Source organism: Lepus europaeus, chromosome 2, assembly GCF_033115175.1.
Source record: "Lepus europaeus isolate LE1 chromosome 2, mLepTim1.pri, whole genome shotgun sequence".
NCBI lineage: Eukaryota > Metazoa > Chordata > Mammalia > Lagomorpha > Leporidae > Lepus > Lepus europaeus.
Window position 1 is genome coordinate 69,820,514 of NC_084828.1, and position 27,279 is coordinate 69,847,792.

Below are 27,279 nucleotides of genomic sequence, written 5' to 3' on the forward strand. Positions count from 1 at the left end.
ACGAAGTGGTATTCTTCAGTACTTATTCATACAACATCTCAAGTAGCAGGTTTTATTTTGTTTGCTTCATTTTGAAAGAAAAAATATTGACACTGTACAATACTTTCAGAAAATGATAGCCTCAGGAGTAGGGGATCTGAAAAATCCAATTATGCTTTGAGGGACAGAGAGTTGAAGGCACTAGATAGAATTGCCTTGGAGAAGGAACGTACACACTTTGTGTGGCTACAGTAATTGGATGAAACAAAGCCAGAGGATATAAGTTACAGGGAAGTAGGCTTAGATTTTCCTGGAGAGACAGAACTTTCCCCTGTTCAAATAGAAATATTGCCAGTGTATTTTGTAAGGGTTCTACATTTCACAAGGAACATAGAAGCAAATTTGTATTGTAATCACAGCTCTGGGTTGGGAACATTAGTCCCATGTTTCAAATGTATATATTAAGATGTCCTGGAGCCTGCATTGTGGTATACCAGGTTGGACTACTGCCTGTGACACCAGCATCCCACATTGTCATCAGTTTATATCCTGCCTACTCCATTTCCAATCCATCTCCCTACTAATGTGCCTAGGAAAGCAACATGATGAACCAAGTTCTTGGACCTCTGCACCTACGTGGGAGACCTGGATGAAGCTCCTGGCTCCTGTCTTTGGTCTCCCCCAGTCCTGGCCATTGTCGCCATTTGGGAGTGAATCAGCAGATGGAAGATTTCACTCTCTTTCTCTCACTCTCTAACTCTGCCTTTAAAAAAAAAAAAAGATTTATATATATATATATATATATATATATATATATAAAAGATTTATTGATTTATTTGAAAAGCAGAGTACAGAGAGGCAGAGAGAGAGAGAGAGAGAGAGAGAGAGAGTCTTCCAACTGCTGGTTCACTCCCCAAATGGCAGCAATGGCTGGAGCTGCGCCAATTGGAAGCCAGGAGCCAGGAGCTTCCTCTGGGTCTCCCACATGGATGCAGGGGCCCAAGGACTTGGGCCATCTTCCACTGTTTTCCCAGGCCATAACAGAGAGCTGGATCAAAAGTAGAGCAACCGGGACTCGAACCAGCGACCATATGGGATGCCGGTACTACAGGCGATGGCTTTACCCACTACACCACAGCGCCAGCGCCTCAAAATAATAAATCTTTTATTTTTAAAAAAGATTTATTTTTACTTATTTGAAAGAGCTACAGAGAGAGGTAGAGACACAGAGAGAGGTCTTCTGTCTGCTGGTTCACTCCCCAAATGGCCGCAATGGACAGAGCTGCGCCAATCCGAAGCTAGAAGCTTCTGAGTCTCCCACGTGGGTGTAGTGGCCCAAGGAGGAGCAGCCAGGACTAGAACCAGTGCCCATATGGGATGCCCGCACTTCAGGCCAGGGCTTTAACCCCCTGCACCACAGCGCCGGCCCCCAAATAAATAAATCTTTAAAAAAAAATAAAGTCTTGTTTTTTTCCAAGGTGTTCTTCAGCATGTCATTGAGAGAATCAGAATGTGATCCCAAGTCTGTTGACTCAAGATCTCATGCTGTTTCCTTTTTAATATTAAGGTGACCATGTGTCATGATTCTACAGAGGGAATACTCAAATTTGAGAGGAAGTTAGATTATATGGTTTCAAGTTCTCCTTTTGATTTTTTCTAAAGGCTGTAATTTGACCTAATTTGCTTGTTCACTGCTTCTTTGAAGATTTTTGCATACCCCATTTCCCAACTAAGTAAGTTTCTCTTTCACTCTTGTTTTCTTTTTCCCCTGTTATTTTGTAGCTTCTGGAAAATTGTGTTCTATTTATTTTTTAACATCTATTTATTTGAAAGGCAGAGTGACACAGACACACACACAGAGACAGAAATCTTCCATGTGCTGGTTCACCCCCTAGATGACTGCAATGACTAGGGTTGGGCCACACTGAAGCCAGAGGTCTACAGCTCCGTATCAGTCACCCACACGATTGCAGGGGTCCAGGAATTTGGACCATCCTCCACTGTAAGATCGCCACAAAACACACCAAACACTAGAGTAAGGGAAAGGGTTTATTGGGAAAACCCAGCAGGCTGGAGGGAAGGGGCGAGGAAGGAAAAATAGTAAGAGAGAGAGACAGGAGAGGAGAGGAAAGGGGAAGGGAGGGGAGGGGAGGAGAGAGGAGAGAACAAGCGAGCGAATGAGAGAGAGAGAGAAGGAGAGAGGAGAAGACCAGCCACATATTCAGGAACAAGTCCTTTTAAAACTTTGCCGGAGGGCGGGCAGGGAAGCAGGAGTAGCGAATCCCATTAGGATGAGGGTGGAGCTTGACACTGGTGGTTGGGCCATGTGGCCACCTAGCTTCCAGCAATGGCAGTGGGGGCTAGAGCCTAGGTTGGTTCAGGGTGTAGATCGTGCCACAGATAAGACTGCACCATTTTCTTAACAATCCACTACCTTTCCAGGTGCATTAGCAGGGACCTGGATCAGAAGCAGTGCAGCTGGGACATGACCCAGCACTCCAGTAAGGGATGCATGAGTTGCAAGCAGTGGCTTTTTTCTATTGCATCTTCAGGAAGCCAAAATCCCCTTTTCTTTCCTTCCTCCTTTAACCACCTCTTCCAATTTAATTTTCCTACTGAAGACATGAAAATCTTTGTGTTCTTTTTCTGTGATATTGATAACTGTAATATCTGGCTTATTGCTTTCTTTCTATTTCAATTCCAGCATTTCCAATTACTTTTGCTCTATAACTTCATCCTTATCAACAAACTACCAACCTACCAACCTACCCTACTTCGTCGCCAATACCATCTTTGTGTTGTTGGCATTTTTCCTTCCCCCCAATAATATTCTGTTCACTTAAAGCCTCCTGTGTGTCTCTGTGTCATTTTAATGCTTGCTTTCACTCTTGTCTCTTTTCAAATAGACTTTATTTTTGAGAGCATTTTTAGATCCACAGCAATATTGAGCAGAAGGTTCAAAGATTTCTCCTATACCTCATTCCCCCAACACATGCATACCTCTCCATTATTATATCACTCAACAGAGTGGCATGTTACATTTAAAAATTTATTTTATTTTTAAATTTATTTGAAAGAGGCAAAAGGGAGAGTATCCATTGGCTGTTACACTCCCCAAATAACTACAGTGGCAAGGACTAGACTGGGACAGAAGCCAGTAACCAGAAATCCAATCTGGGTCTCCCACCTGGGAGGCAGAAAACCAATTATTTGAGCCATCGCTGTTGCCTCCCAGGGTCTGCATTAGCAGGAAGCTGCAGTCAGGAGCCTGAGCCAGAAATTGAACCCCAGGTACTCTGATGCTCAGGATGTGGGTGCCTTAACAGGCATCTAAACACCTGCTGCGGGGTGGTACATGTGTTAAAACGAATGAAACCTACATTGATAAATCATTATCATTCAAAATTCATAGTTTACATTAGCATTCACTCTTTCTTACACATTTTGTGTGTTTGATCATGTTTAATGACATGCATCCACCATTATAGTATTATAAGTTTGCCTGCTCTAAAAACTTTGTATACTCCACCTATTCATCTTTTCCTCCTTCATACCTCTTGTACTCATTCCTCTTTTTTTATTTTCCCATCATGTGCTGTTTTTTTAATCACTCATTTCTTCCCGTTAGCCTTGAGTAATAGCCCATTTCTGAGAGCACTTGATGAATCACTGTTAATGACTTCAGCTACACTTCCCTTCCTAGTTCTTTGATACCTTGACTAAGGAATTACAGATCATATTCCATGAAATATGGTGATCCTTCATCGACTCCAGAAAACTGAAAAACACTCCTCAACCTGCCTCAAATGAACCCCTAAGACTGCTGTATTCTTTCTCTCTGAACTCAGCTGGACTCAGCTGAGCCTCAGAATTCTTTCAGCCCCTTGTTTCCTGAACTCCATCCACATCGTCTGCACTTCTCTCATGTCACAATCCGTTTCCCCTCCATTACTGATGTGTTGTTTGCACTTCAGTTGAATACATGAGTCATTTTGCTTTACTGTTCAGTTGTTTAAAGCAAATAAAATTCTTTGAGAATAATCTCCTGTGTCAGGCAAAATTCTTGTTCCCTGGCTTAACACAGTGCCTCTCTCTTGGTAGGAGCTCAATAAACATTTAATAAATTGAATTCCATTTACATTAAAGCCTTAACTATTTCCAGAGCTTTTTAAACTTCTTATCCTGCCTGGATTCCTTCCTTTACTTTAATCTTTGAGAGTAATTGAACACCATTCTTCTCAAAATAGTTCCTCAATCTCCTATGATTTCCTTTTGTTTATAAGATTAAAGTCTATTTGTTATTTTGGCATTCAGTTTAAGACCCACAAACTAGTCTTTCTGCCTTTGCATCCTACTTCTCACTGTTGTGCCCTAATGAAAACCTTTTGTACTTCAGTAATGTTGGTCTGTTCACCATTTCTGTTCTCCATTCTTTTGTTACTGCCCAACCTGGTATTCTTACTCTGTCCTAGTTTATGACCTTCAAGAAGTCTTCCCTAAACATTCTAATCTTTGTTCGGCATTTTATCAGTTATCTTGACTTTCTTTATGGTTGTTTTGGGTCATTATTGAGGTATGTACATGTATTCTATTCCCTTGTTAAATTGTCAATAATTATTCAGTTGGGCCAGCAGTCAAAAATAAACTTTATACCAGTTTTCTTTTTGGACTCGGATAGTTCATTGATTGAGTTTGTCATAGTGTACATGTATAAAGTAAGAGTGTATACTCATTTTCAAAATCTGTTCTGTGTTCTGCTACAAAAAGAAAAAAGGAAAAATGTTCCCAGATAAATTTTAAAGATCGTTAAAAAAAACTTTTAAAATGAAAAGTTTATAATTTGTTATATCGTGAAAAGTATTATGGTGACAAAGCAGAAAAGAAGAGAGGTCTGTTACAATTTTAAACAGATAGGCAGAGCAGCCTGGTGACATTTGAGTAAGGACTTGAAGGAGATATAGGAACACTCTACGTACTTCTAGGAGAAGGCACTGCAGGTAGAAGGAACATCTTATACATAGTCCCTAAGTGAGAATGTGCCTGTGTTTTGAGAAATGGCAAAGAGTTCCATGTGTGTGTGTATATACACGTGGAATGCTTAAGGGCAAGAGTGCTTCGAGAAAGAATTGGAGAGGGATTTGTATGGCAGGTTAAATACCCCTTGGTTATTCTCTAGGAAATACTTTACATAGAGATATAATTTGTTAATAATTTGTAACCATAGAACATCCACAAATAAGGAACTTTTAATGAGATTTTAAGTATTTTATTTTATTTTTTTACTTTGAAGATATGTAGTAACTGTAAGAATTACCAAAGATGAGATTTGGCTACTTGTATTGGTTCTTTTGCTTTAGAATTTATAATATAGCATAATTTTTTGTTTTACCATAGGCAAATTAACATGATGGATTTCTCTAAGCTACCTAAAATACTTGATGAAGACAAAGAAAGCACATTTGGTTATGTGCATGGAGTCTCAGGACCTGGTAAGTAATACATAGTAATCACAAGAGTTAGTATCCCTAACATTGATTAATGTCTTTTTGAGATGTTTTAGGTAGAAATAAACAAGTTTCTATTTGTTTGTTCTTAAAAGATCTCATAGTGGTTATGAGATTGAAGTAACCTGGGTTTGATTATCTAAATTTGATTATCAAAATGCTGCTTTGTTAAATATGCTGTTTATATTGATCTGTTATGTAAATATATATCAAGTGTTCAGAATTTTACTTACCTATATGTCATAATTTTTTGTTTAATTTGACATAAAAAAACTATAAAGTTGTATGGCTCTTAATATGTAATACCTTGCAGGTAGTAGGCTTCCAGTGGCCATTAATTTACTTTGAACTTTAATAATTGTCTTCAGAGCATTTCTCTGCAGTTTCAACTTTTGCCCTTTGCATTAGTAAATTCCTTAAAATGGTTATTTCAGGTATCAATACCAGTTACCCATGGGAGAGAAGTCTTATGACTTGATACTGATTATGGATAACAGTTTTAAACTTTGTGTCTAGTCTGCCAAAACATGGCACACTGATTTTTAAATAAGAAGCCTCCTTCCAGTATTCATTGTGGTATGGAACAGTCCCACTACAAAATGTGATTCACAGTCTTCTTGGTTAACTCTGCTTCTTGACTTATCCTTAGTGCCATGGAAATTCAGTTTTTCTTGTATCTGTGGTCTCATTTTGTGGTCTTTTTTGTTGTAGTGACAGTAGAGTTAATGACACTTTTTTGGTGTTTGTACAGATGAAGACTGTCAGTCATGCTTCTTTATCTCCCTAAGAACTTGGTGTTGGAGCTTGCACTCATAGACAAGTAATAAAAGATTTTACATTTAACTGTTTTCAATCTCTTTTGCCATTCAGATATTTCTATAATCATAAAGGTTTTTATGAGAGCTGAGCACAAGAACTGTCAGAGAAAGGGCAAAAGAGCAGAGTTTAAGGAAATAATATTTTGTGGAAGTATATAGTAAATTATTTCTGGAACCTGTTTATGTGTCTTCATTATTTGTATATATTAGATGTAGAGGTCAACATTGCACAAGGAATAAATTTTCATAGACTAACAAGTTAACTAAATATTAGTACTTTAATAGTTTCTACTGAAATATTACCTGTTATATAGTTCTAATCAGTTGTATCAGAAAATGACATATTACAAATAATTTATTCTTACACATATCTAAAAGTGTAGCAACCTTCCCTCGCTGCCAGAAAGGTAATTTTTGCTTTCTAGAAAATATGGTCCAAAATAGGAGCCCTTAACCAGTCTTAACCAGGTGACATCCTTATATGGTCCATGAAAAACATTGGTAGTACATGTGCAAACTTTCTGTGGAGAGCTATCATTAAATTATCAGAAGGGTCCATGTCACCAGTGTTAAGAACTGCTGGGAGAAGGCACTAGAAAGTAAAGATGTTGCTTTAGGTGTTACCTCTCAAAGGGAATGGTGACTGCACAGCAAACTAATGATTATGTGTTATTAGACCATGCTGCTAGCTAAAGCTCTTATTCTAATTTGAAAGTTTTTTGTTTTATTATTATTATTGTTCCAAACCCTCATCTCATTTATTATTGTAACCTGGGTTGATCAGAATGTGCCTAAATACTATCAGGTAAGAGTGCTGTATTGAACTTGTAACATCTGAAAATAGTTTGTAAATAAATATGCTAAAAATATATCTTTATGTGAAACTGTAACAGATGTGTTATCTTTCTGATTATACACAGGAGATATATTATTGGATTTTTAAAAAATTCTCTGTAACTATTCACAGAGTGCAAAAATTATGTGTTCTCTTTAGTGGTCACTGCCTGTGACATGGCAGGTGCAGCCATGTATGAGCTGGTGAGAGTGGGCCATAGTGAGCTGGTTGGAGAGATTATTCGACTGGAAGGTGATATGGCTACTATTCAGGTGTATGAAGAAACTTGTATCCTTTTTGGTTCAATTTCCTGCCACTTTCTATATGTCAAATTTTAAGGATGTAAGCCAAATGTAGAAGCAGCAACATCTGATGATATTAGAAGCATGAAATGTTGGTGTCATGAAGAGATCTGATTTTTTCAGGAGTATATTGAAGAAAGGGAAAAAGGTAATAGGAATTCATGCTCTCATTTTAAGAAATTAGTGTTATCTTCTGAACTCTTACTGCTAAAACCTCAGGGGGAATTTTTCTTTAGAAGACACATACTGTAGAAGGAAGCATAAGTGGAATAATAATATTAATTTAGAGCATTAAAATCCTCCAGTCATGATTTCTGTTTGAAATAGTAAATCCATAACTAAGTCATACTCTGTTTTTATTATAATGAATGACATTGAACACACAAATACAGCCACTTATTTTAGCTCCTTTTATTATGTATCCTTCTGATAACTTGCTTGGATATATGAATAAACAGAAATATGTAATTTTCCTTTTTTCTCTCTATAAGATAGCCTATTATAAGGGTTACTCCATACCGTTTTTTCATTTAGAAATATATGTATTATAAAAGATGGATAAATGTGGTAAGATGTTAATGGTAGAATCTGGATGGGAGAGCTAGGAAAAGTTTGCTGTCAAATTCTGCAATTTCTTGTAGGTTTGAAAGTTTTCATAATCAAATAGTAGATATTAAAAATGAATATTTTGGAGCCCTTAGATCTGGCTATTTTGTACCTCAATATAGTATTGCATCATGAGGATTTACCGTTATGGATTAATCAATCACTTAAGTATGCAAGTTTTTTCTTTTGCTGTTGTAAACACTAGTGTAACTGTAGTATGAATTTACAGTGTTTAGGTCCTCAGGTCCAGTTTTATCCATTTTTTATTTTGAATGTTACTAAATTGCTCTCATTATAAGTTGTCCCAATTTTACTTCTATCAACAAATACTAGAGAACAAGTTGGATTCAGTATGCTTATTTCAGGTTTTATTCTTTTCCTTTTCAAAATTATTTCCTTACTTTTTGAGATTTTAAGTTTTTGTCCAGGTACTAATATCCTTTTTAGGGAGCTGACCTTTTCCTCAACAGTGTGTTTGAACCAATGCATTAATGAGAGACCTTTGCTTCTATTTTTAGCCTTATGGTTCCAAAACTACACGCAAAGGCACCATTGGGCAGCTGCAGCAAATTCATTTGGTATCCAGGAGAAGTTAACACAGAAATATTAGACTTATCATCAGATGCCACATGAACTAGTTGCGTAAGATAATAAACTGTCTCATTATTTTGCCACACCAAATTCTTGTCAATGATGTCATATTACTGTGAAGCTGAGTTTTTGGCAGTTGCTAACCAGAAAAGCAAGTCTCATGTAGAAATAAATGTGAAATTTGTATAGTGCCCAAAAGGCACATATATCTGGTTCCAAAGAATTGTGATTAATTCAGGACTGAAATTAATATTCTTTCTTGTTTCAACTTATGCCTGTCACTCTTTCAGATTGCTACCCAGTTGTTCAGACATGTGTTCTTACTTTCTTGTTTGGGTATAACCATCTATTAATGAGATTGTTAGGTATATCTTTTGTTGTAGGACACTATGAATAAAATTATTGAAACACTAAGCTATGAACTTAGAAAGTTTAGAAACCTTTGTTTTTGCTCCTTAAGAATGGTTTCCCAGTTGAACTGTGATGTTTCTTGTTAATAGTATCTTTAAACTTTGATGTTGAGTTTTCCTCAACTACTGCTTCTAGCTGGTGTATCTGTTGGAGATCCTGTGCTCCGCACTGGTAAACCCCTATCGGTAGAACTTGGTCCTGGCATCATGGGAGCCATTTTTGATGGAATTCAAAGACCTCTATCGGACATCAGCAGTCAGACCCAAAGCATCTACATCCCCAGAGGAGTCAATGTGTCCGCACTTAGCAGAGATATCAAATGGGATTTTACACCTTGCAAAAACCTTCGGGTATGTTTGCAACACAAAAATTTGTAAAGTTGGTGAAAGAAAATGTGAAATGAAAGTTTACTGAATTATTTTATAGTCTTATCCAAACAAAAATAGACTATAGAAGCATAGTTTTAAAATTTTCCTGAAGCTAGTGCCTTTGGTACCGTGCTTAAAATGCTCATCCCTATACATGTACCAGGCCCTAGGACCCCAGTTCCGGACGCAGACTCCCTTCAGGAGCTGGTGTTGTGGTGTAGCAGGTTAAGCCACCTCTTGAGATGCCTTCATCCTGATAGCTACTCCACACTTCTGATCCAGCTTCCTGCTAATGTGTCTGGGAGACAGTAGATGTGTCCAAGTACTTGGGTTCCTGCCACCTTTGTGAGAGACCCTCATGGAGTTACTGACTCCTGACTTCAACCTGGCCCAACCCTGGCTGCCCCCGGCATTTGGGAAGTGAATCAGTAGATGGAATTAATCTCTCTCTCTCTTTCAAATAAATAAATGTTCAAACAACCCACTTAAGAGATGGGCCAAGGACCTCAATAGACATTTTTCAAAAGAAGAAATCCAAATGGCCAACAGATACATGAAAAAGTGCTCAGGATCACTAGCCATCAGGGAAATGCAAATCAAAACCACAAGGTTTCACCTCACCCTGGTTAGAATGGCTTACATACAGAAATCTACCAACAACAGATGCTGGTGAGGATGTGGGGAAAAAGGGACACTAACCCACTGTTGGTGGAAATGCAAACTGGTAAAGTCACTATGGAAGTCAGTCTGGAGATTCCTCAGAAACCTGAATATAACCCTACCATACAACTCAGCCATTCCACTCTTTGGAATTTACCCAAAGGAAATTAAATTGGCAAATAAAAGAGCTGTCTGCACCTTAATGTTTATTGGAGCTCAATTCATAATAGCTAAGACATGGAATCAACCTAAATGCCCATCAACAGAAACTGGATAAAGAAATTATGGGACATGTACTCTATAGAATACTACACAGCAGTAAAAAAAAAAAAAAAAAAAAAGAAAAAGAAGAAAGAAATCTGGTCATTTGCAACAAAATGGAGGAATCTGAAAAACATCATGCTGAGTGAATTAAGCCAGTCCCAAAGAGACAAATATCATATGTTCTCCCTGATCAGTGACAACTAACTGTGCCCCTAAAAGGAAACCTGTTGAAGTGAAATGGACACTACGAGAAACAATGATTTGATCAGCCCTTGTCCTGACTGTTGATGAACAACTTACTACTTTATTTTAGTGGGTTTTTTTTGTTGTTGTTCTACTTAATACCATTGGTTGAACTCTTTAATTAACACACAGTTATTAGGTGTTTAAATTTAACTGAAAAGTGATCCCTGTTAAATATAAGAGTGGAAATAAGAGAGGGAGGAGATGTACAGTTCGGCACATGCTCACTCGAATTTACCCCTAATGGTAGAGCTAGAAATATACCAGGGGATTCTAATTCAATCCCATCAAGGTGGCATGTGCCAATGCCATCTCACTAGTCAAAGTGATCAATTTCAGTTCATAATTGATCATAATAATAGGATTAAGTATCAAAGGGATCACATAAACAAGACTAGTGTCTGCTAATACTAACTGATAGAATTAAAAAAGAGTGGGCCGGCGCCGTGGCTCAACAGGCTAATCCTCCGCCTTGTGGCACCGGCACACCGGGTTCTAGTCCCGGTTGGGGCGCCGGATTCTATCCTGGTTGCCCCTCTTCCAGGCCAGCTCTCTGCTATGGCCCGGGAAGGCAGTGGAGGATGGCCCAAGTGCTTGGGCCCTGCACCTGCATGGGAGACCAAGATAAGCACCTGGCTCCTTGGCTTCGGATCAGCGAGATGCATCGGCCGCAGCGGCCATTGGAGGGTGAACCAACGGCAAAAAAGAAGACCTTTCTCTCTGTCTCTCTCTCTCTCACTATCCACTCTGCCTGTCAAAAAAAAAAAAAAAAAAAAAAAAAAAAAAAGAATTAAAGAGCAATCCAACATGGGAAGCTGGATACACAGCAGACTCATAGATGGCGGATGTGCTAAACAGCACTCTGGCCTCAGAATCAGCCCTTAAGGCATTCGGATCTGGCTAAAAAGCCCATGAGAGTATTTCAGGCATAGAAAGCCAAGACACTGTGGCAAAAAAAAAGAAAAGAAAAAAAGAAATTACCTAAATGACAGATCTCTGTGAGTGAGATCCCTGCGGAAAGAATGGGCCATCAAAGAAGGAGGTACCTTTCTCTGAAGGGATGAGAGAACTTCCACTTTGACTATTATGGCCTTGTCTAAATAAGTCGGGGTTGGTGAACTCAAAAGGCTTCCCTAGCCTTGGCAGCTCATGACAAGAGTCTCAGGTGATTACTGACGTCATAAATCAACAATAGGAGTCACTGTGCACTTACTCCCCATGTAAGATCTCTGTCCTTAATGCGTTATACTATGAGAAGTAACGGTAAAACTTGTCTTCAAACAGTTTTTTATACTTTGTGTTTCTGTGTGGGTGCAAACTGTTGAAATCTTTACTTAGTATATACTAAATTGATCTGTTGTATATAAAGATAATTGAAAATGAATCTTGATGAAGAATGGGATGGGAGAGGGAGTAGAAGATGGGATGGAGGCGGGTGGGTGGGTGGTTATGGGGGGGGGAAAGGCACTATAATCTAAAAGTTGTACTTTGGAAATTTATACTTATTAAGTAAAAGTTAAAAAAATAATAAAAATAAATTTTAGCAGCAAGGTTGAGTCTACTGGATGTGCTTTTTAAACAGAAAACACATTTGTCTTCTAGGTTGGGAGTCATATCACTGGTGGAGATATTTATGGAATTGTCAATGAAAACTCACTCATCAAACACAAAATCATGTTACCGCCACGAAACAGAGGAACTGTAACTTACATTGCTCCACCTGGGAATTATGATACCTCTGTAAGTATCATTTTTTACTTTATCCAGAACTGTCACTTAAATTGCTTCACCTAAGAATTATGATACCTCTCAAAGTAACATTTATACTTTATCCCACAGAGTGGTCCTATTTACTATGATAGCCATCCACTTTTAGTGCCTTACATAAAGAAATTATATTTAATATATGGGTGTTGAGTAACTACTGTAATTATTTTTAAAGGATATTTTTGTCTTTGTTTTTTTTTAACTTAAACTTGGAATTACAAAACATATTATTCCTTTTTAAAAAAGTATAACATTTTCCTACTTTCTTAACTGATGCTACATTTATTTAAAATCCTGACTTTAGTATAGAATGGTCTTTTATTATCATTGTCAATCAGTATGTACATATTTAATAGAATAATGGGTTATATGAATTCTTACTTTGGGTGAACCTTTTAAAAAAGTAGCCATTAATGTTATTTATAGTCATAATATCAAATATAGTAGATCTCTTAATAGCTTTTATATGGGTATGAGAATAACTGCATTCAGAGGATCATAGTAGAATATAATTTCCTCCCAGTAAAATAGGATGTAATAATTTTAAAGTCATTTTAATAAGAGTGAGTTTGTGCTCTGTAGCATATATAGAACAAGAGTTAAAACTGGTATTCTGGATGATCAGCTAGACTTACCCACTAGCTTAGAGATTCACTCCAACTGGAGGAACCACACTCAAAGAGATCATTCAAATTCATGTATCCTCATAATTACAGATTTCTGTAAGGCTATGGGTCTTGGAATTGCTTACAAATAGTTGAAATTATCTTAATGTAAATAAATGTTAGTGTATTGGTCATTACAACTGTAGATACATAAAGATTTACAGTGAACAGCATAAACCTCTCTTCTCACTTCCCGGTACTACTTCCCTGTATGCCCAGGGTGAATATGGAGTTGCTGTGATTTCAAAGATATGAACATTCACAAATTTGACAGTACTGAAAACTCTTGCTGTATTTGTGTACAGGATGTTGTCCTTGAGCTTGAATTTGAAGGTGTAAAGGAGAAGTTTAGCATGGTCCAAGTCTGGCCTGTGCGTCAGGTTCGACCTGTCACTGAGAAGCTGCCGGCCAATCATCCTCTATTAACTGGCCAGAGAGTCCTGGATGCCCTGTTTCCGTAAGTCTGAGCTATGTCCACAGTGTGTGCTTATCTCTTCCTTATCTTTGTAGATCTAGGTTTTATATGTTTAACACAATAAAAAATTGTATCTAAAGTAGTAAAATGAGATTTATTGATTACCAGAGTCAGATCGAACAAATATTTCTTTGTTTTCTAACAAAAAGAAAGCTTTATTTCCAAAACTTAGTGAAAAAATGATATTTCCAGAAGAAAACTTGTGCCCAAACAGTATAACAATCTTTCTTAAGTTATCCTTTATTGAGTAGATTGATATCATATAAGTTGATGATTTCTAAAATCCTCTGAAGTGCTTTGTGCTGTTCAACAGTCATTCTTTTTTTTTTAAAGATTTATTTATTGTATTTGAAAGTCTGAGTTTCACAGAGAGGAGAGACAGAGAGAGGTCTTCCATCCACTGGTTCACTCTCCAATTGGCTGCAACGGTGGAGGCCAGGAGCCAAGAGCTTCTTCCTAGTCTTCCATGTAGGTGCAGGGGCCTAAGGACTTGGGCCATCTTCTACTGTTTTCCCAGGCCATAGCAGAGGGTTGGATCGGAAGTGGTGCAGCCAGGACTCGAACCGGCTGCCATATGGGATGCCGGCACTGCAGGTGGCGGCTTTACCCACTACACCACAGCGCCGGCCCCTCAACAGTCTTTCTGAGTGTAGCCTGCTCCTCCCCATTTTTTTCACTGTTTAAAAACCTTTTTCTTTCCCTTTAAACTTTTTGCCTCACCATGTTCTGCTCTACTTTTAACAAGTGACTTCTTTATATAAGTCACAGAAAAGATAATGTACAAGGCCAGAACTCCCTTAACCTCTGACCATACTTAGAGCAACCTCTTAATCCTTTGTAAAAAATTTATTTGTTTATTTATTATTTCTTTTCAAAAGGCAGACACAGAGAGGGGCAGACAGATAGATAAATGGTATTTCCATCCATTAGTTTACTCCATAAATGTCCCCCAACAGCCAGACCTGAGCCAAACCGAAGCCAGGAGTCTAAAACTCAACCTAGGTCTCCCATGTGAGTGGCAGGGGCTCAAGTACTTGAGCCATCCCCTGCTGCCTCCCAAAGTGTGCATTTGCAGGAAGCTGGAAGTGAGACTGGAGCTGGGACTCACACCCAGGCACTGTGACAAGAGATGTGGGCACCCCAAGTGGCACCCTAACTGCACCAAGTGCCCAGCTCATTCTTAGCCTTTAAAGTTATTCTCTGAGTTGTTCTCACCATTAGTCTCCCATTAAGATCTCTATCCTTTGACTCTTCTTTCTGATTAGTCGGCACTCCTGTTTCCATATTAACTATCCAGTTTAGACTCCATAGTCTATCATTCTTAGGCCTATTTGCCAATAGTATGATACGTTTTCTTATTTCTTTGTGTTCTAGCACACATGCCTCACAGAATCCCAACTATGAATCAGTCCAGCTAGCTCCTTCTCTCAGGTCTTGGCAGGCTGTTCAGGAAATTAAATAATCAGTGCAAAATTGATACCTAACTTCACTACTGTTTCCCCAGTTACCATTCTCTCTTTCTGTCTTCAGTAGCTTAGGTACATAAGTAACAAGTACTTACACGTATCCATATGTAATTATTTTCAGTTCTCTTTATCCTTGATCTCTCCTGATTGTACCTGAATGTCCTCCAAATGCCTCAAAGTCAGCAAATTCAAAACGGGAATCATCATTTTAATCACCAGCCCGTTCTTTGAAACTTGCTCATCTCTCTTTGTAGCCTGTCTCCACAAATGTCCAGTGGGTACCTCATCTGAAAGTCTGTGACTTCTTTCAAGGAAGTTACTCAGGCCATCTTCCACTCCTTTTCTCAGGTGTACTAGCAGGGAGCTAGATCAGAAATAGAGCAGCTGGGACTCAAACCAGCACCCATATCAGATGCTGGTGTCACAGGCACTGGCTTTACCTGCTTCAAAACACTGGCCCCTAAACATTAATTTCAATTTGATTTTTATTCATTATTTCTGAGATAACATTTTTTGATTTGTATTATAGTCAAAGGCTTAATGCTCTACAAAATAAAGAGTTCAACAAGTAAAATGTAAAAAGACCATAATTGAGCCAGAAAATCAAATTCAGAAGCTTTTACACAGCAAATCTAGACATTTTTTAGTCATTATTTTATTACTATTCCATGATCTAATGAAGATTCTCAACCTAATTCCAGCACTAATCACACTTATTTAGACTTTATATTTTCAGCCTTAATTTATTTCTACATAGTTGTCTGTACAACTGTGACCCATCTAAAATATGTGTCTGATCCTGTATTGTCTGCTTATAATGCTACATGTTCTTCATTGCTCCTAGAGCAAACACACAATTTTTTTTCCAAAGATTTATTTATTTACTTGAAAGGCGGAGTTACAGAGAGGCAGAGATAGAGAATGAGAAAGAGAGGTCTTCCATCCGATAGTTCACTCCCCAGATGGCTGCAATGGCTGGAACTGCGCTGATCTAAAGCTAGTAGCCAGGAGCTTCCTCCTGGTCTCCCATGCGGGTGCAGGGGCCCAAGGACCTAAGCCATCTAATGCTTTCCCAGGCCATAGCAGAGACCTGGATCGGCAATAGAGAAGCCAGGACTGGAATCACAGTAGGTGGCAGTTTTACCCGCTATGCCACAGCGCCGGCCCCAAGCACACAATTCTAAACTCCCCACAAAGCCTTATGTACAATCTGACCATTATTTGCTTTCCAGTATTCATTCCGCCATTTTACTGCCTGACTGCTTTTTTATATGCCATCTTCCACCCATACTAAGGGACTTTTAATGCTTCAAGTAATGGTCTCTCTTGCCCCTGAACTTTTGAACTTGTTCCCTCTGATTGAAATGTTATTTCTCCTTAACTGGCTAATTTCTCTTACTTTCCAATTCTTATCTACCTTCTGGAAGAATTTCCTAACCCTGCTGCAATCCAGGATCAGACTTGTATCCCTTGCTGTGTGCTCCCACAGCACCATGGATGTTCTCTGAGACAGTATTTTTCACACTGAGTTGCTGAATTTCCAAACTGGGGCACACCCACTCCTTCTCTCACCCAAGGATAAAAGTGATTTGACAGAGATATAAGAGCCCTAGGAGAAATGTACCACACCATCTTAGTCTACCAAATACACCGCAAGGTATGGAAGAGCAAAAAACTTAGTTCATATTAATTTTTTAAATGTATTTATTTATTTGAAAGTCAGAGTTACACAGAGAGAGGTGAGGCAGAGAGAGAGGGAGAGAGGTCTTCCATCCACTGGTTCACTCCCCAATTGGCCGCAATGGCCGGAGCTGTGCAGATCCGAAGCCAGGAGCCAGGAGCTTTTTCCCGGTCTCCCACATGAGTGCAGAGGCTCAAGGACTTGGATCATCTTCTTTTTTTTCCTTCTTTTTTTACAGGTGGAGTTAGTGAGAGAGAGAGAGAGACAGAGAGAAAGGTCTTCCTTCCGTTGGTTTACCCACCAATGGCCACCACTGATCCAAAGCCAGGAGCCAGGTGCTTCCTCCTGGTCTCCCTTGTGGTGCAGGGCCCAAGCACTTGGGCCATCCTCCCCACTGCCTTCCCAGGCCACAGCAGAGAGCTGGACTGGAAGAGGAGCAACTGGGACAGACTCCGGCATCCCAACCGGGACTAGAACCCGGGGTGCTGGCGCTGCAGGTAGAGGATTAGCCTAGTGAGCTGCGGCGCTGGCCTTGGGCCATCTTCTACTGCTTTCCCAGGCCATAGCAGAGAGCTGGATTGGAAGAAGAGCAGCCAGGACCAGAACCGGCGCCCATATGGGATCTTAGCCTGAAGCCAGGACATTAACCTGCTGCACCACAGCGCCAGCCCCTCATATTAATTTTATATTGAAAAAAATTGGTTTCCATGGTTAAGGATGCAATGATTTTTAATTTTTTTATGAACATAGTATTTCAGAGAAATTTCCCTTATATCCCATTTCTCCTGCCCAGACTCCCACCATACACACACACAGTGACTTCCACATTCCTCTTCTCTCTCTGCTGCCACTATTTCACTCTCTGCTGCCACTTTGTTTTTTGTTTTGTTTGTTTTAAAGACTTATTTATTTATTTGAAAGGCAGAGTCATAGCGAGCTAGAGGCAGAGGCAGAGAGAAAGAGAGGTCTTCTATCTGTTGGTTCACTCCCCAAATGGCCACAATGGCTGGAGCTGGACCATTGTGAAGCCAGGAACCAGGAGCTTCTTCCAGGTCTCCCACACAGGTGCAGGGGCCTAAGAACTTGAGCCATCTCCGTCTTCTTTTTTTTTTTTTTTAAAGAAAGCTTTTATTTAATAAATAAAAATTTTATAGTTACAGCTTTTAGAATATACCAGTTCTTCCCCTCCCATACCTGCCTTCCCACCCTCAAATTGCCCCACTTCCTACTCCCTCTCCCATCCCATTCTTCATTAAGATTCATTTTTAATTATCTTTCTATGCAGATCAACTCTATATATTAAGTTAAGATTTCAACGGTTTGCACCCACACAGAAATACAAAGTATAAAGAACTGTTTGAAGACAAGTTTTACCGTTACTTCTCATAGTACAACTCATTAAGGACAGAGGTCCTACATGGGGAGCAAAGTGCACAGTGACTCCTGTTGTTGATTTAACAATTAACACTCTTATTTATGACATCAGAGATCACCCAAAGCTCTTGTCATGAGCTGCCAAAGCTATGGAAGCCTCTTGAGTCCACAAACTCCAACCTTATTTAGACAAGGCCGTAGTCAAAGTGGAAGTTCTCTCCTCCCTTCAGAGAAAGGTACCTCCTTCTTTGATGGCCCATTCTTTCCGCAGGGATCTCACTCACAGAGATCTTTCATTTAGGTCATTTTTTTTTGCCACAGTGTCTTGGCTTCCCATACCTGAAATGCTCTCATGGGCTTTTCAGCCAGATCCAAATGCCTTAAGGGCTTATTCTGGTCAGAGTGCTATTTAGGGCATTTGTCATTCTATGAGTCTGCTGGGTTGCTGGGCCATTTTGTACTGCTTTCCCAGGCCATAGCAGAGAGCTGGATCAGAAGTGGCACAGTGGGGACTCGAGCTGGCACCCACATGGGATGCTGGCACTGCAGGCGGCGGCTTTACCTGCTAAGCTACAGTGCCGGCCCCTGCTGCCACTTTCTGAAAAGTGGCTGCTAAGTGGTACTGTAGTCACCAGTTGACTCTAGTTTATCCCGCTGGAGTCCAAGATTTATCAGTACAGGAAGATTGCTGTCTAATCTTGTGTTTGTTATATCTCCAGCATCTCCAACCAGTTGTTGTTGTTGTGTTTTTTTTTTTTTTTTTTTTTTTTGACAGGCAGAGTAGACAGTGAGAGACAGAGAGAAAGGTCTTCCTTTGCCGTTGGTTCACCCTCCAATGGCCACCGCGGCTGGCGCACTGTGGCCAGTGCACCGCGCTGATCCGATGGCAGGAGCCAGGTACTTATCCTGGTCTCCCATGGGGTGCAGGGCCCAAGCACTTGGGCCATCCTCCATTGCACTCCCTGGCCACAGCAGAGAGCTGGCCTGGAAGAGGGGCAACAGGGACAGAATCCGGCCGACTGGGACTAGAACCTGGTGTGCTGGCGCCGCAAGGCAGAGGATTAGCCTATTGAGCCATGGCGCCGGCCTATCCAACCAGTTTTTAATACCTAGGAAGTACTCAGTAAAGTGTTACCCAATAGAGAAAAGTAGATTGACTTAATACCTTAACAAAATTGTTCATTAAACTTTATAGCAAGATACGAATTTCCTAGGTCTGATTTTTTTGCCTCAGGAGATTACTTTTAGAAGCTGCTTATATTTTGCTTTTGGCTTTAATTCATGCATTGTCTTTTCATGAACTAAATTATAAAAACTTTCAGAGCATCATTGGTGCTATTTATTTATCTTATTTTCATAACCCTTTTCCCTGGGCAACTTATGGAATATACTTTTATTTTTCAGCTATTAAAGGTAATAGAGATGATTAATAACAATAAAAACTAACGTGTAGTACATGTAGTATTATATATAGTAGCGGAGCAATTATGTTTGTGTATCTTTGTATATGTACAGGTAAGAATATTTCAGAATACTTTCTTTCCTTAGCTTGTATTTGTGTCACTTGCCTACTTTGTTAGTGTTTATTAGCAAGTAAAGTAACGCATGTTTCATTTCCTTTGTTTAGGTGTGTACAAGGAGGGACAACTGCTATCCCTGGGGCTTTTGGCTGTGGAAAGACAGTGATATCTCAGTCTCTATCCAAGTACTCCAACAGTGATGTGATTATCTATGTAGGATGTGGTGAAAGAGGAAATGAGATGTCTGAAGTTCTTCGGGATTTCCCGGAGGTCTGTATACATAAAATAATATTCCAGAGAAAGACCATTACTCAACATGCATTGGCAATTAAGAATGCTTTGTGTTGGGACTGGAGCAACGCTCCCATTTGTCAGGGATCTCTTAAGGAATTTTTAAATTATATTTGTGATTGAATGTGTAAATTCAATGAAAAAAGAATTGGAACTTTGCAAGATGAAAAGCTTTAAAAAACAATCAGCACCTGAAAGTTTCTCTTTGAGATCTGATGGTTTTCACTTACTGGGATAAAGATAAAATAGACAACATTTATAGCTCTGAACCTTACATAGGCTTTATGTTCTATTAGGCTGCTAAAGTAATATTTATCTTTTCATAAAGTAATAGATTTTGCTTATGGAATGGAATAATGCCTGTCGTCGTCACAGCACTGTGGGGTCAGGAAGAGGGGTTGGAGTTACAGAAATATTACTGTTGGAAGATTGATTATATGCTTATATGCGGGACTAAATATGGACAACTTGTGGGAAAAAAAGGAGGGACTAAAACTCTGACATTTGGAAGTTAGTAGATTTTGTTTTCCTCCAGCTCACAATGGAAGTTGACGGTAAGGTTGAGTCCATTATGAAGAGGACAGCGTTGGTAGCCAATACCTCCAACATGCCTGTCGCTGCTAGAGAAGCCTCTATTTATACTGGTGAGTGTGTAAGCTGGAATAAAAGCCTTGAGGATATGTTCTTAGATTACAACTAGCACCAACCACCTTCCATCCCAAATAATTTTTCTTTCATTCCAAAATACTATACATATAATCATATTACTAGTTGTTAAAAAATATTTTTCTTATTGTATCTTTTTTTAAAAGATTTATTTATTTATTTGAAAGGCAGAGTTACACAGAGACAGAGGAGAGGCAGAGAGAGAGAGAGAGAGAGAGGTCTTCCATCCACTGGTTTACTCCCCAACTGGCCGCAGCATGGGCTGCCTTCCCGCCATAGCAGAGAGCCGATCAGAAGTGGAGCAGCCGGGACTCTAACTGGTGCCCATATGGGATGCTGGCACTGCAGGCGTCAGCTTTACCCACTTTGCCTCAGCGCCAGCCCCTCTTATTGTATCTTAAGAATAAGTGAACATAAGACAGGTATGGAGCAACCCTAAACTTTTTTTTTTTAAGATTTATTTATTGGAAAGACAGAGTTACAGAGAGGCAGAGGCAGAAGCAGCAGAGAGAGCGAGAAATCTTCCGTCCACTGGTTCACTCCCCATTTGGCCACAATGGCTGGAGCTGAGCTAATCTTAAGCCAGGAGCTTCTTCTGGGTCTCCCACACGGGTGCAGGGGCCCAACTACTTGGGCCACCTTCTATTGCTTTCCTAGGCCATAGCAGAGAGCTGGATCGGAAGTGGAGCAGCAGGGACTCGAACTGGCAACCATATGGGCTGCCGGCACTGCAAGTAGTAGCTTTACCTGCTATACCACAGCGCTGTCCCCTGCCCTAAACTTTTTAATGACCATAAAATAATGTATTTTTACTACTTTTTCTATTATGTATTTTACAGTTGATATATCTTTAAATTTTTAAATTTAAATAGACCTGTATGTCTATAACTTGAATTATCAACTCGCATTGTTACACTTTGAGGATATAAAAGATAAGAGATTTAATATGTTTAGGTATTGCCTTCTATCTTTGCTCCCACTTCCATCCCAGCTTTTAGTACTTTTATTTCTACTTTTTCAGGTTTTATAAAATTTACTTTCTGGTTTGTAAGCATAATCTAATCTTTGGTGTGGCTTAGCACTGTAATGAAATGGAGTTTATGTCACTGACAATCTTTTGGCTACAGTTTTTCCATTTCATTTCCTGATGGGTTCAAATTTGACTTTTAGAAGCTTCTTCAAGAAAGATTCATGGAAACTATATTCCCTGAATTCTTGTTTTTACATAAGCTTCATATTTTTCCCTGTTACCTTTAAGTTTTAACAGTAGTTTGGCTGAATATAAAATGCTAGGGTCAATATTTCTTTCCTTGGAAACCCTTACTGTAACATTAAAAGCTGGGGAAATATCTGAGACTGGCCTGATTTTTTTTTTTTTTTTTAATTTATTTGACAGAGTTAGACAGTGAGAGAGAGAGAGACAGAGAGAAAGGTCTTCCGTTCATTGGCTCACCCCCCAAATGGCCACTAGAGCCGGAGCTACGCCGATCCGAAGCCAGGAGCCAGGTGCTTTCTCCTGGTCTCCCATGTGGGTGCAGGGGCCCAAGCACTTGGGCCATCTTCCACTGCCTTCCCAGGCCACAGCAGCAAGCTAGACTGGAAGAGGAGCAACCAGGACTAGAACCCAGCGCCTATACGGGATGCCGGCACCACAGGTGGAGGATTAACCAAGTGAGCCACGGCACCGGCCCCTCAAAAAGTGCCCTTTTTTTTTTTTTTTGACAGGCAGAGCGGATAGTGAGAGAGAGAGACAGAAAGAAAGGTCTTCCTTTTTGCCGTTGGTTCACCCTCCAATGGCCGCTGCGGTCGGCGCATCTCGCTGATCCGAAGTCAGGAGCCAGGTGCTTCTCCTGGTCTCCCATGTGGGTGCAGGACCCAAGCACTTGGGCCATCCTCCACTGCCTTCCCGGGCCATAGCAGAGAGCTGGCCTGGAAGAGGGGCAACCGGGATAGAATCCGGCGCCCCAACCGGGACTAGAACCCGGTGTGCCGGCGCCGCAAGGCGGAGGATTAGCCTGTTAAGCCATGGCGCTGGCCAAAAAGTGCCCCTTTTTAAAAAAAAATTATTTATTTATTTGAAAGAATTACAGAGAGGCAGAGAGAGAGAGAGAGAGTCTATCCACTGATTCACTCTCCAAATGGCCACAACTGCTGGAGCTGGGCAGATCTGAAGCCAGGAGACAGGAGCTTCTTCTGGGTCTCCCAAACAGGTACAGGGGCTCAAGGACTTGGGCTCTTTCACTGCTTTCCCAGGCACATTAGCAGGGAGCTGGATTGGAAGTGGAGCAGCTGGGACTCGAACCAGCGCCCATATAGCATGCAAGCACTGTAGGTGGCGGCTTTACCCGCTGTGCCACAGTGCAGGCCCCCAAGAAGTATCTTAATCACTGAGCCAAATGCCCACTCCCAGTACTAATAGTTTTGATAAATATTTCCTTAGACATAGTGCACCCTTTCAGTCTCTGAATATGTCTTTTATTTGGGAAAAATTTTGACAATACTCTCTGAAACTCTTTCTCTTCCATTATGGCTATCTTATTTTAATTTACAAACCAGGTATTTTGCATCTCCTTTATGTATTTTCCATATGTATCATTTCCTCTCTTTTATCTGCTTGTTTACAGGATAAATGGTGTTTATCCTTGGTGTGCTTCTAATGAAACCTTCATTTCTCTAATGGCTTATTTTTTTTCATCCCACCTGTTTGTTGAGTTGTCAGCTTATGAAACATCTCTTCATCTTTTTTTTTTTTTTCTAAAGTAAATTTTTTTTAAAGATTTACTTACTTGGGGTCAGCACTGTGGTGTAGAAGGTTAAGCTTTCACTTGCAGTACCAGCATCCCATGTGGGTGCCTGTTTGAGTACTGGCTGCTCCACTTCCAATTCAGCTCCCTGCTAATGAACCTGGGAAAACAGGAGAAGATGACCCAAGCCCCTGGGCCCCTGCACCCATGTGGGAGGCCCGCGTGGGAGACCTGGAAAAAGTCCCTCTCTCCTGGCTTTGGATCAGCTCCGCTCCAGCTGTTGTGGCCATTTGGGGAATGAACCAACAGATAGAAGATAGGTATCTTGCTCTCTCTCTCTCTCTCTCAGTCTCTGTCTCTGTCTCTCTCTCTCCCCTTGTCATGTATTTCTGCCTTTCAAATAAATAAATAAATAGTTAAAAAAAAAAAAAAAAGATTTACTTACATATTTGGAAGTCAAAGTTAAGAGAGAGGGGAAGAGACCAAAATTGCCTGCTGGTTCACTATCTCTTCTTAACCTTGCTGTATATTCCATGATCTTTTATTTTGTGGTAGGATATATTATTAAGATTTTTTTTCTTTTTTGTTATTATCCATGGTCAGAATTCTTATCTGTTCCTTGGTAGATTCTTTTACCATCATTTCATTCCTCCCTTCTATCTTCTGTATATATATATAATATACATTACATATATCCTATTTTTAAATACTCTATGCTGATATTTATTATTATTAGTGCTTATCTTTGTAGGAGATGGGAGGGAGTGGTTGTGACTATGGTCCAGGGCAACAGGAATTCTTCCTGGTAGCAAGTGAAATTTGTTGTGGCATGCAGTTCTGTAAGTTACCTTATTGTTTCCTTGTCTTCTGCTGGCAAAAATCAGCAACTATACGAGCATTCACATTGACTTCTTTCTCATCCACTCTGCCTCACCCACTTTGTAGCTATTGTAAATAGGCAGGAGAGTGCCTGCATGTGTGTTATTCATCCCGTCTCCCTGTTTCTCCTTGATGCCGCACTGCATCCAAGAACTCCTGCCACCAGCCATGGAGCCCTCTGCAGTTTTTAAACAAAGTGCTCTTGATTTTGCCATCAGGATATACCTCCTGCTTTGCAGAAGTTGTTTTCTGAGCCAGACAACCTTGAATGAATCTTGGGATTTTCCCTTACCTTTGTTGGTTTTCACAGCATTTAAGTGGCTTTCCTCATGGTTCTGTTCTGGGGCTAAACATAGCTCCTAGTTTCTAGTGACCAGTTTGTATTTCTTGTCCTTTTTTGGGTGGTTATTTTCATGAAAAGGAAAAGGAAGTGATATATTTGTGTACCATTTTAAGGTAGGAGATCTAGGCCAACGTTGTGTTGCAGTGAGTTAAGCCACTGCTTACAATGCAGGTATCCCATATTAGAATGCCAGGAGTCCCAGCTGCTCCACTTCCCATAAACCTCCCTGATAATGTGCATGGGAAGTCAGCAAAAGATGGTACCTGGGCCCCTGCTTCCCAGGTGGGAGACCTAGACTGAATTCCTGATTTCTGGCCTCAGCATGGCCAGAGTAGGCTGTTACAGCCATTTGGGGAATGACCCAGCAGATGAAAGATCTCTCCCTGACACTCTCTTTCTCTCTATAGCTTTACCTGTCAAATAAATACATAAATCTTAAAAAAAAAAAAAGAAGAAGAAGACAGTAGATCTAACTCATTTTAAATGGCTACGCAATGTCCCTTTGTATGGTTACAGCGTAATCTATTTAATTCACACCATTTTGGTGGATATTTGGATTATTTACAGTGTTTTGCTGTCACAACGATACATCACTTAAACATCTTTATGTGTGTTTTTTACTTTGTATTTTTGAAGGACATATATGCACATTTTTGTAGGACAATTTCTTAGATGTAAAATTCCTGCCCCAATGATGAGTTGCCATGCTAATACTGAGCCACCAGGTAGGGCAGTGTTGCCCTGGCTTGGGTGCCAGTGAGTTAAACAAAACTTCTCACATGAAGACCTGAGGGGCATGTGGGGGCAGGGGAAGAAGCAAAATTCATGAGAGTACAACTGTGAATGCATGTTTTGAATTCTGATAGTCCTTCAAAAGGGATAGCAGTGACAAGAGTTTCTATCTACAACAACTTAACCAATGCTAGTTTTTTCAGTGCTTTCCTGTAATGATTTTTAAATGCATAGTTGAATATCCCAGTCACCATCAGTGTTTCTAATATCAAATTCAGTGATTGACATGTTAATATTCTTGCCTTATTAAATACCTATTCAATCTGTATTTCTTTTTTTTAAAGATTTATTTATTTATTTGAAAGAGTTACACAGAGAAAAGAGATGCAGAGAGAGAGAGAGAGGGAGGGAGAGAGAGAGAGAGAGAGAGAGAGAGTCAATCTGTTTCTTAACAGAGCTGACATCTTTCCTGTGTATGTCAACCATTTAAAACTGCCTTCTGCCCTTTTGCCTTTTAAATGGTAGTTGTTTTTCATATTGCTTTGTACCAGTTTATTTTTTATTTTGTCTGCGTTGGGTTTTTGTTTGTTTTGCTTTTTTGTAGGTACTGATATCTTTAGGTCTAGGAGAAAAATGAAATTTATTCATATTTACCTGTCTTTTCTACCACATCTAGCAAATATCCACAATTATGAGTGATATTTCATCCAAAATTAAAACATAGCCATGCTTGTACAAGAGAGAGTAACATCCTGTCATCAGATTGAAATCTGTGATAATTATTGTATTTTTTAATCATTATCATTGATAAGTAATGTTTCTTAAAGACATTGATTATGGAACCTTTTTATGGAAACCTCAGAAGTTTTTTTTATTCTGGAAAATATAGTATGAGAAATAATAAAGTACAGAATTTTCCAACTACTTTGTTTTCTATTTTATTGTAAACCTCTGTTTCTTTACTGGTAAAGGAGTCAGGGCATGAGATTTTAGGACTCTTACAATATAGAAACAAGTATACATTTCTTCTATTTGAGGGCATTTGTATATATTTCCTTTCATTTGATATTTACAAATGTACAGAGGCAGATTTGTTATAGGGAAATCAAGTTATTTTGCTAGCATTAATGACAGTACAGGAACTAGAGCCCAGTAGTTTACTGCATGTGCATTTACATGACAGGACCTAATCTGCATGGCAGTAAGATCTGAGTAAGTGAGCTATTGCTCATGTTAATAGCATTTGTTACTTGAAAAGCAACCAAACAAGCTAGTTAGTGGAGAGTGCTTTTATGTGTGCATGTGTTTGTGAAAGAGAGATACAGTATGGACAAAAACTACAAGTGGAAATTAATTGCAGACTTTGTTATTTCAACAAGAATAGGGAAAAAGTGTTTTTCTGCCTTTTAAAATGTGTATATATGTCAGGGTTGGCTAGGTTATGACATCAAATCATAATTACTCAGTATAATAGATGTTTACTTCAGATGGTCAGAGGGCTCCTAACTCTGTCATTCTTGGCTGGGACCTAGGCTTAGAACAGCTCAGCCGTTTGCAACTCGTGGTTTATAGGCCTCCTGGGAGTTCTTTCCATTTCAGTAGCCACAAAGAAGAGAGCATGAACAAGTATGTGACTTTCCTGGCCATAGAACATATTTTTTTGTTTTTATACTTTTGAGTCAGATTCCATGACAGGAATCTACCTGGAAGTCAGTTACCTGGCCATATCTAAATGCAGAGAGCACTAGGAAATACAGTTAAGCTGGAAGTGTAAAAGAGGCAAAAGAATAGATTTGCGGAAACAACTAGCAGTCTGCTTCATATGTGAAGTATTTATTTAAAGTTTTCTTAAGGGTGAAAAAGTCAGGATTTTGTATTCTTGCATTGTAATGGGTAATATTTTTCCCAATTTAGGAATTACACTATCAGAATATTTCCGTGACATGGGCTATCATGTCAGTATGATGGCTGACTCTACCTCTAGATGGGCTGAAGCCCTTCGAGAAATCTCTGGTCGCCTGGCTGAAATGCCTGCAGGTAAGTCTGCATTGCATATCATGTCAGCAAGACTGGTAAGATTTGGAAGTCTGGCTTA

The 27,279-nt window shown here is 39.6% G+C and overlaps 1 protein-coding gene and 1 non-coding gene across 2 annotated transcripts in view; both read left to right on the forward strand.

Annotated features, from left to right (window-relative positions):
• ATP6V1A (ATPase H+ transporting V1 subunit A) overlaps window positions 1–27,279 on the forward strand; it is a 63,954-nt gene that overhangs the window by 17,467 nt on the left and 19,208 nt on the right. Inside the window, exons 2-9 of the mRNA XM_062208248.1 lie at window positions 5,374–5,468; window positions 7,296–7,424; window positions 9,182–9,396; window positions 12,184–12,321; window positions 13,319–13,470; window positions 19,637–19,799; window positions 20,356–20,464; window positions 27,099–27,221. Coding sequence (XP_062064232.1) covers window positions 5,384–5,468; window positions 7,296–7,424; window positions 9,182–9,396; window positions 12,184–12,321; window positions 13,319–13,470; window positions 19,637–19,799; window positions 20,356–20,464; window positions 27,099–27,221 — 1,114 coding nt within the window. The 5' untranslated portion in view covers window positions 5,374–5,383. The remainder of the gene's footprint in view (window positions 1–5,373; window positions 5,469–7,295; window positions 7,425–9,181; window positions 9,397–12,183; window positions 12,322–13,318; window positions 13,471–19,636; window positions 19,800–20,355; window positions 20,465–27,098; window positions 27,222–27,279) is intronic.
• On the forward strand, window positions 25,139–25,248 carry LOC133752936 (small nucleolar RNA U6-53/MBII-28). Its single transcript, XR_009865002.1, has one exon. It is a non-coding gene; the product is annotated as a small nucleolar RNA U6-53/MBII-28 (small nucleolar RNA).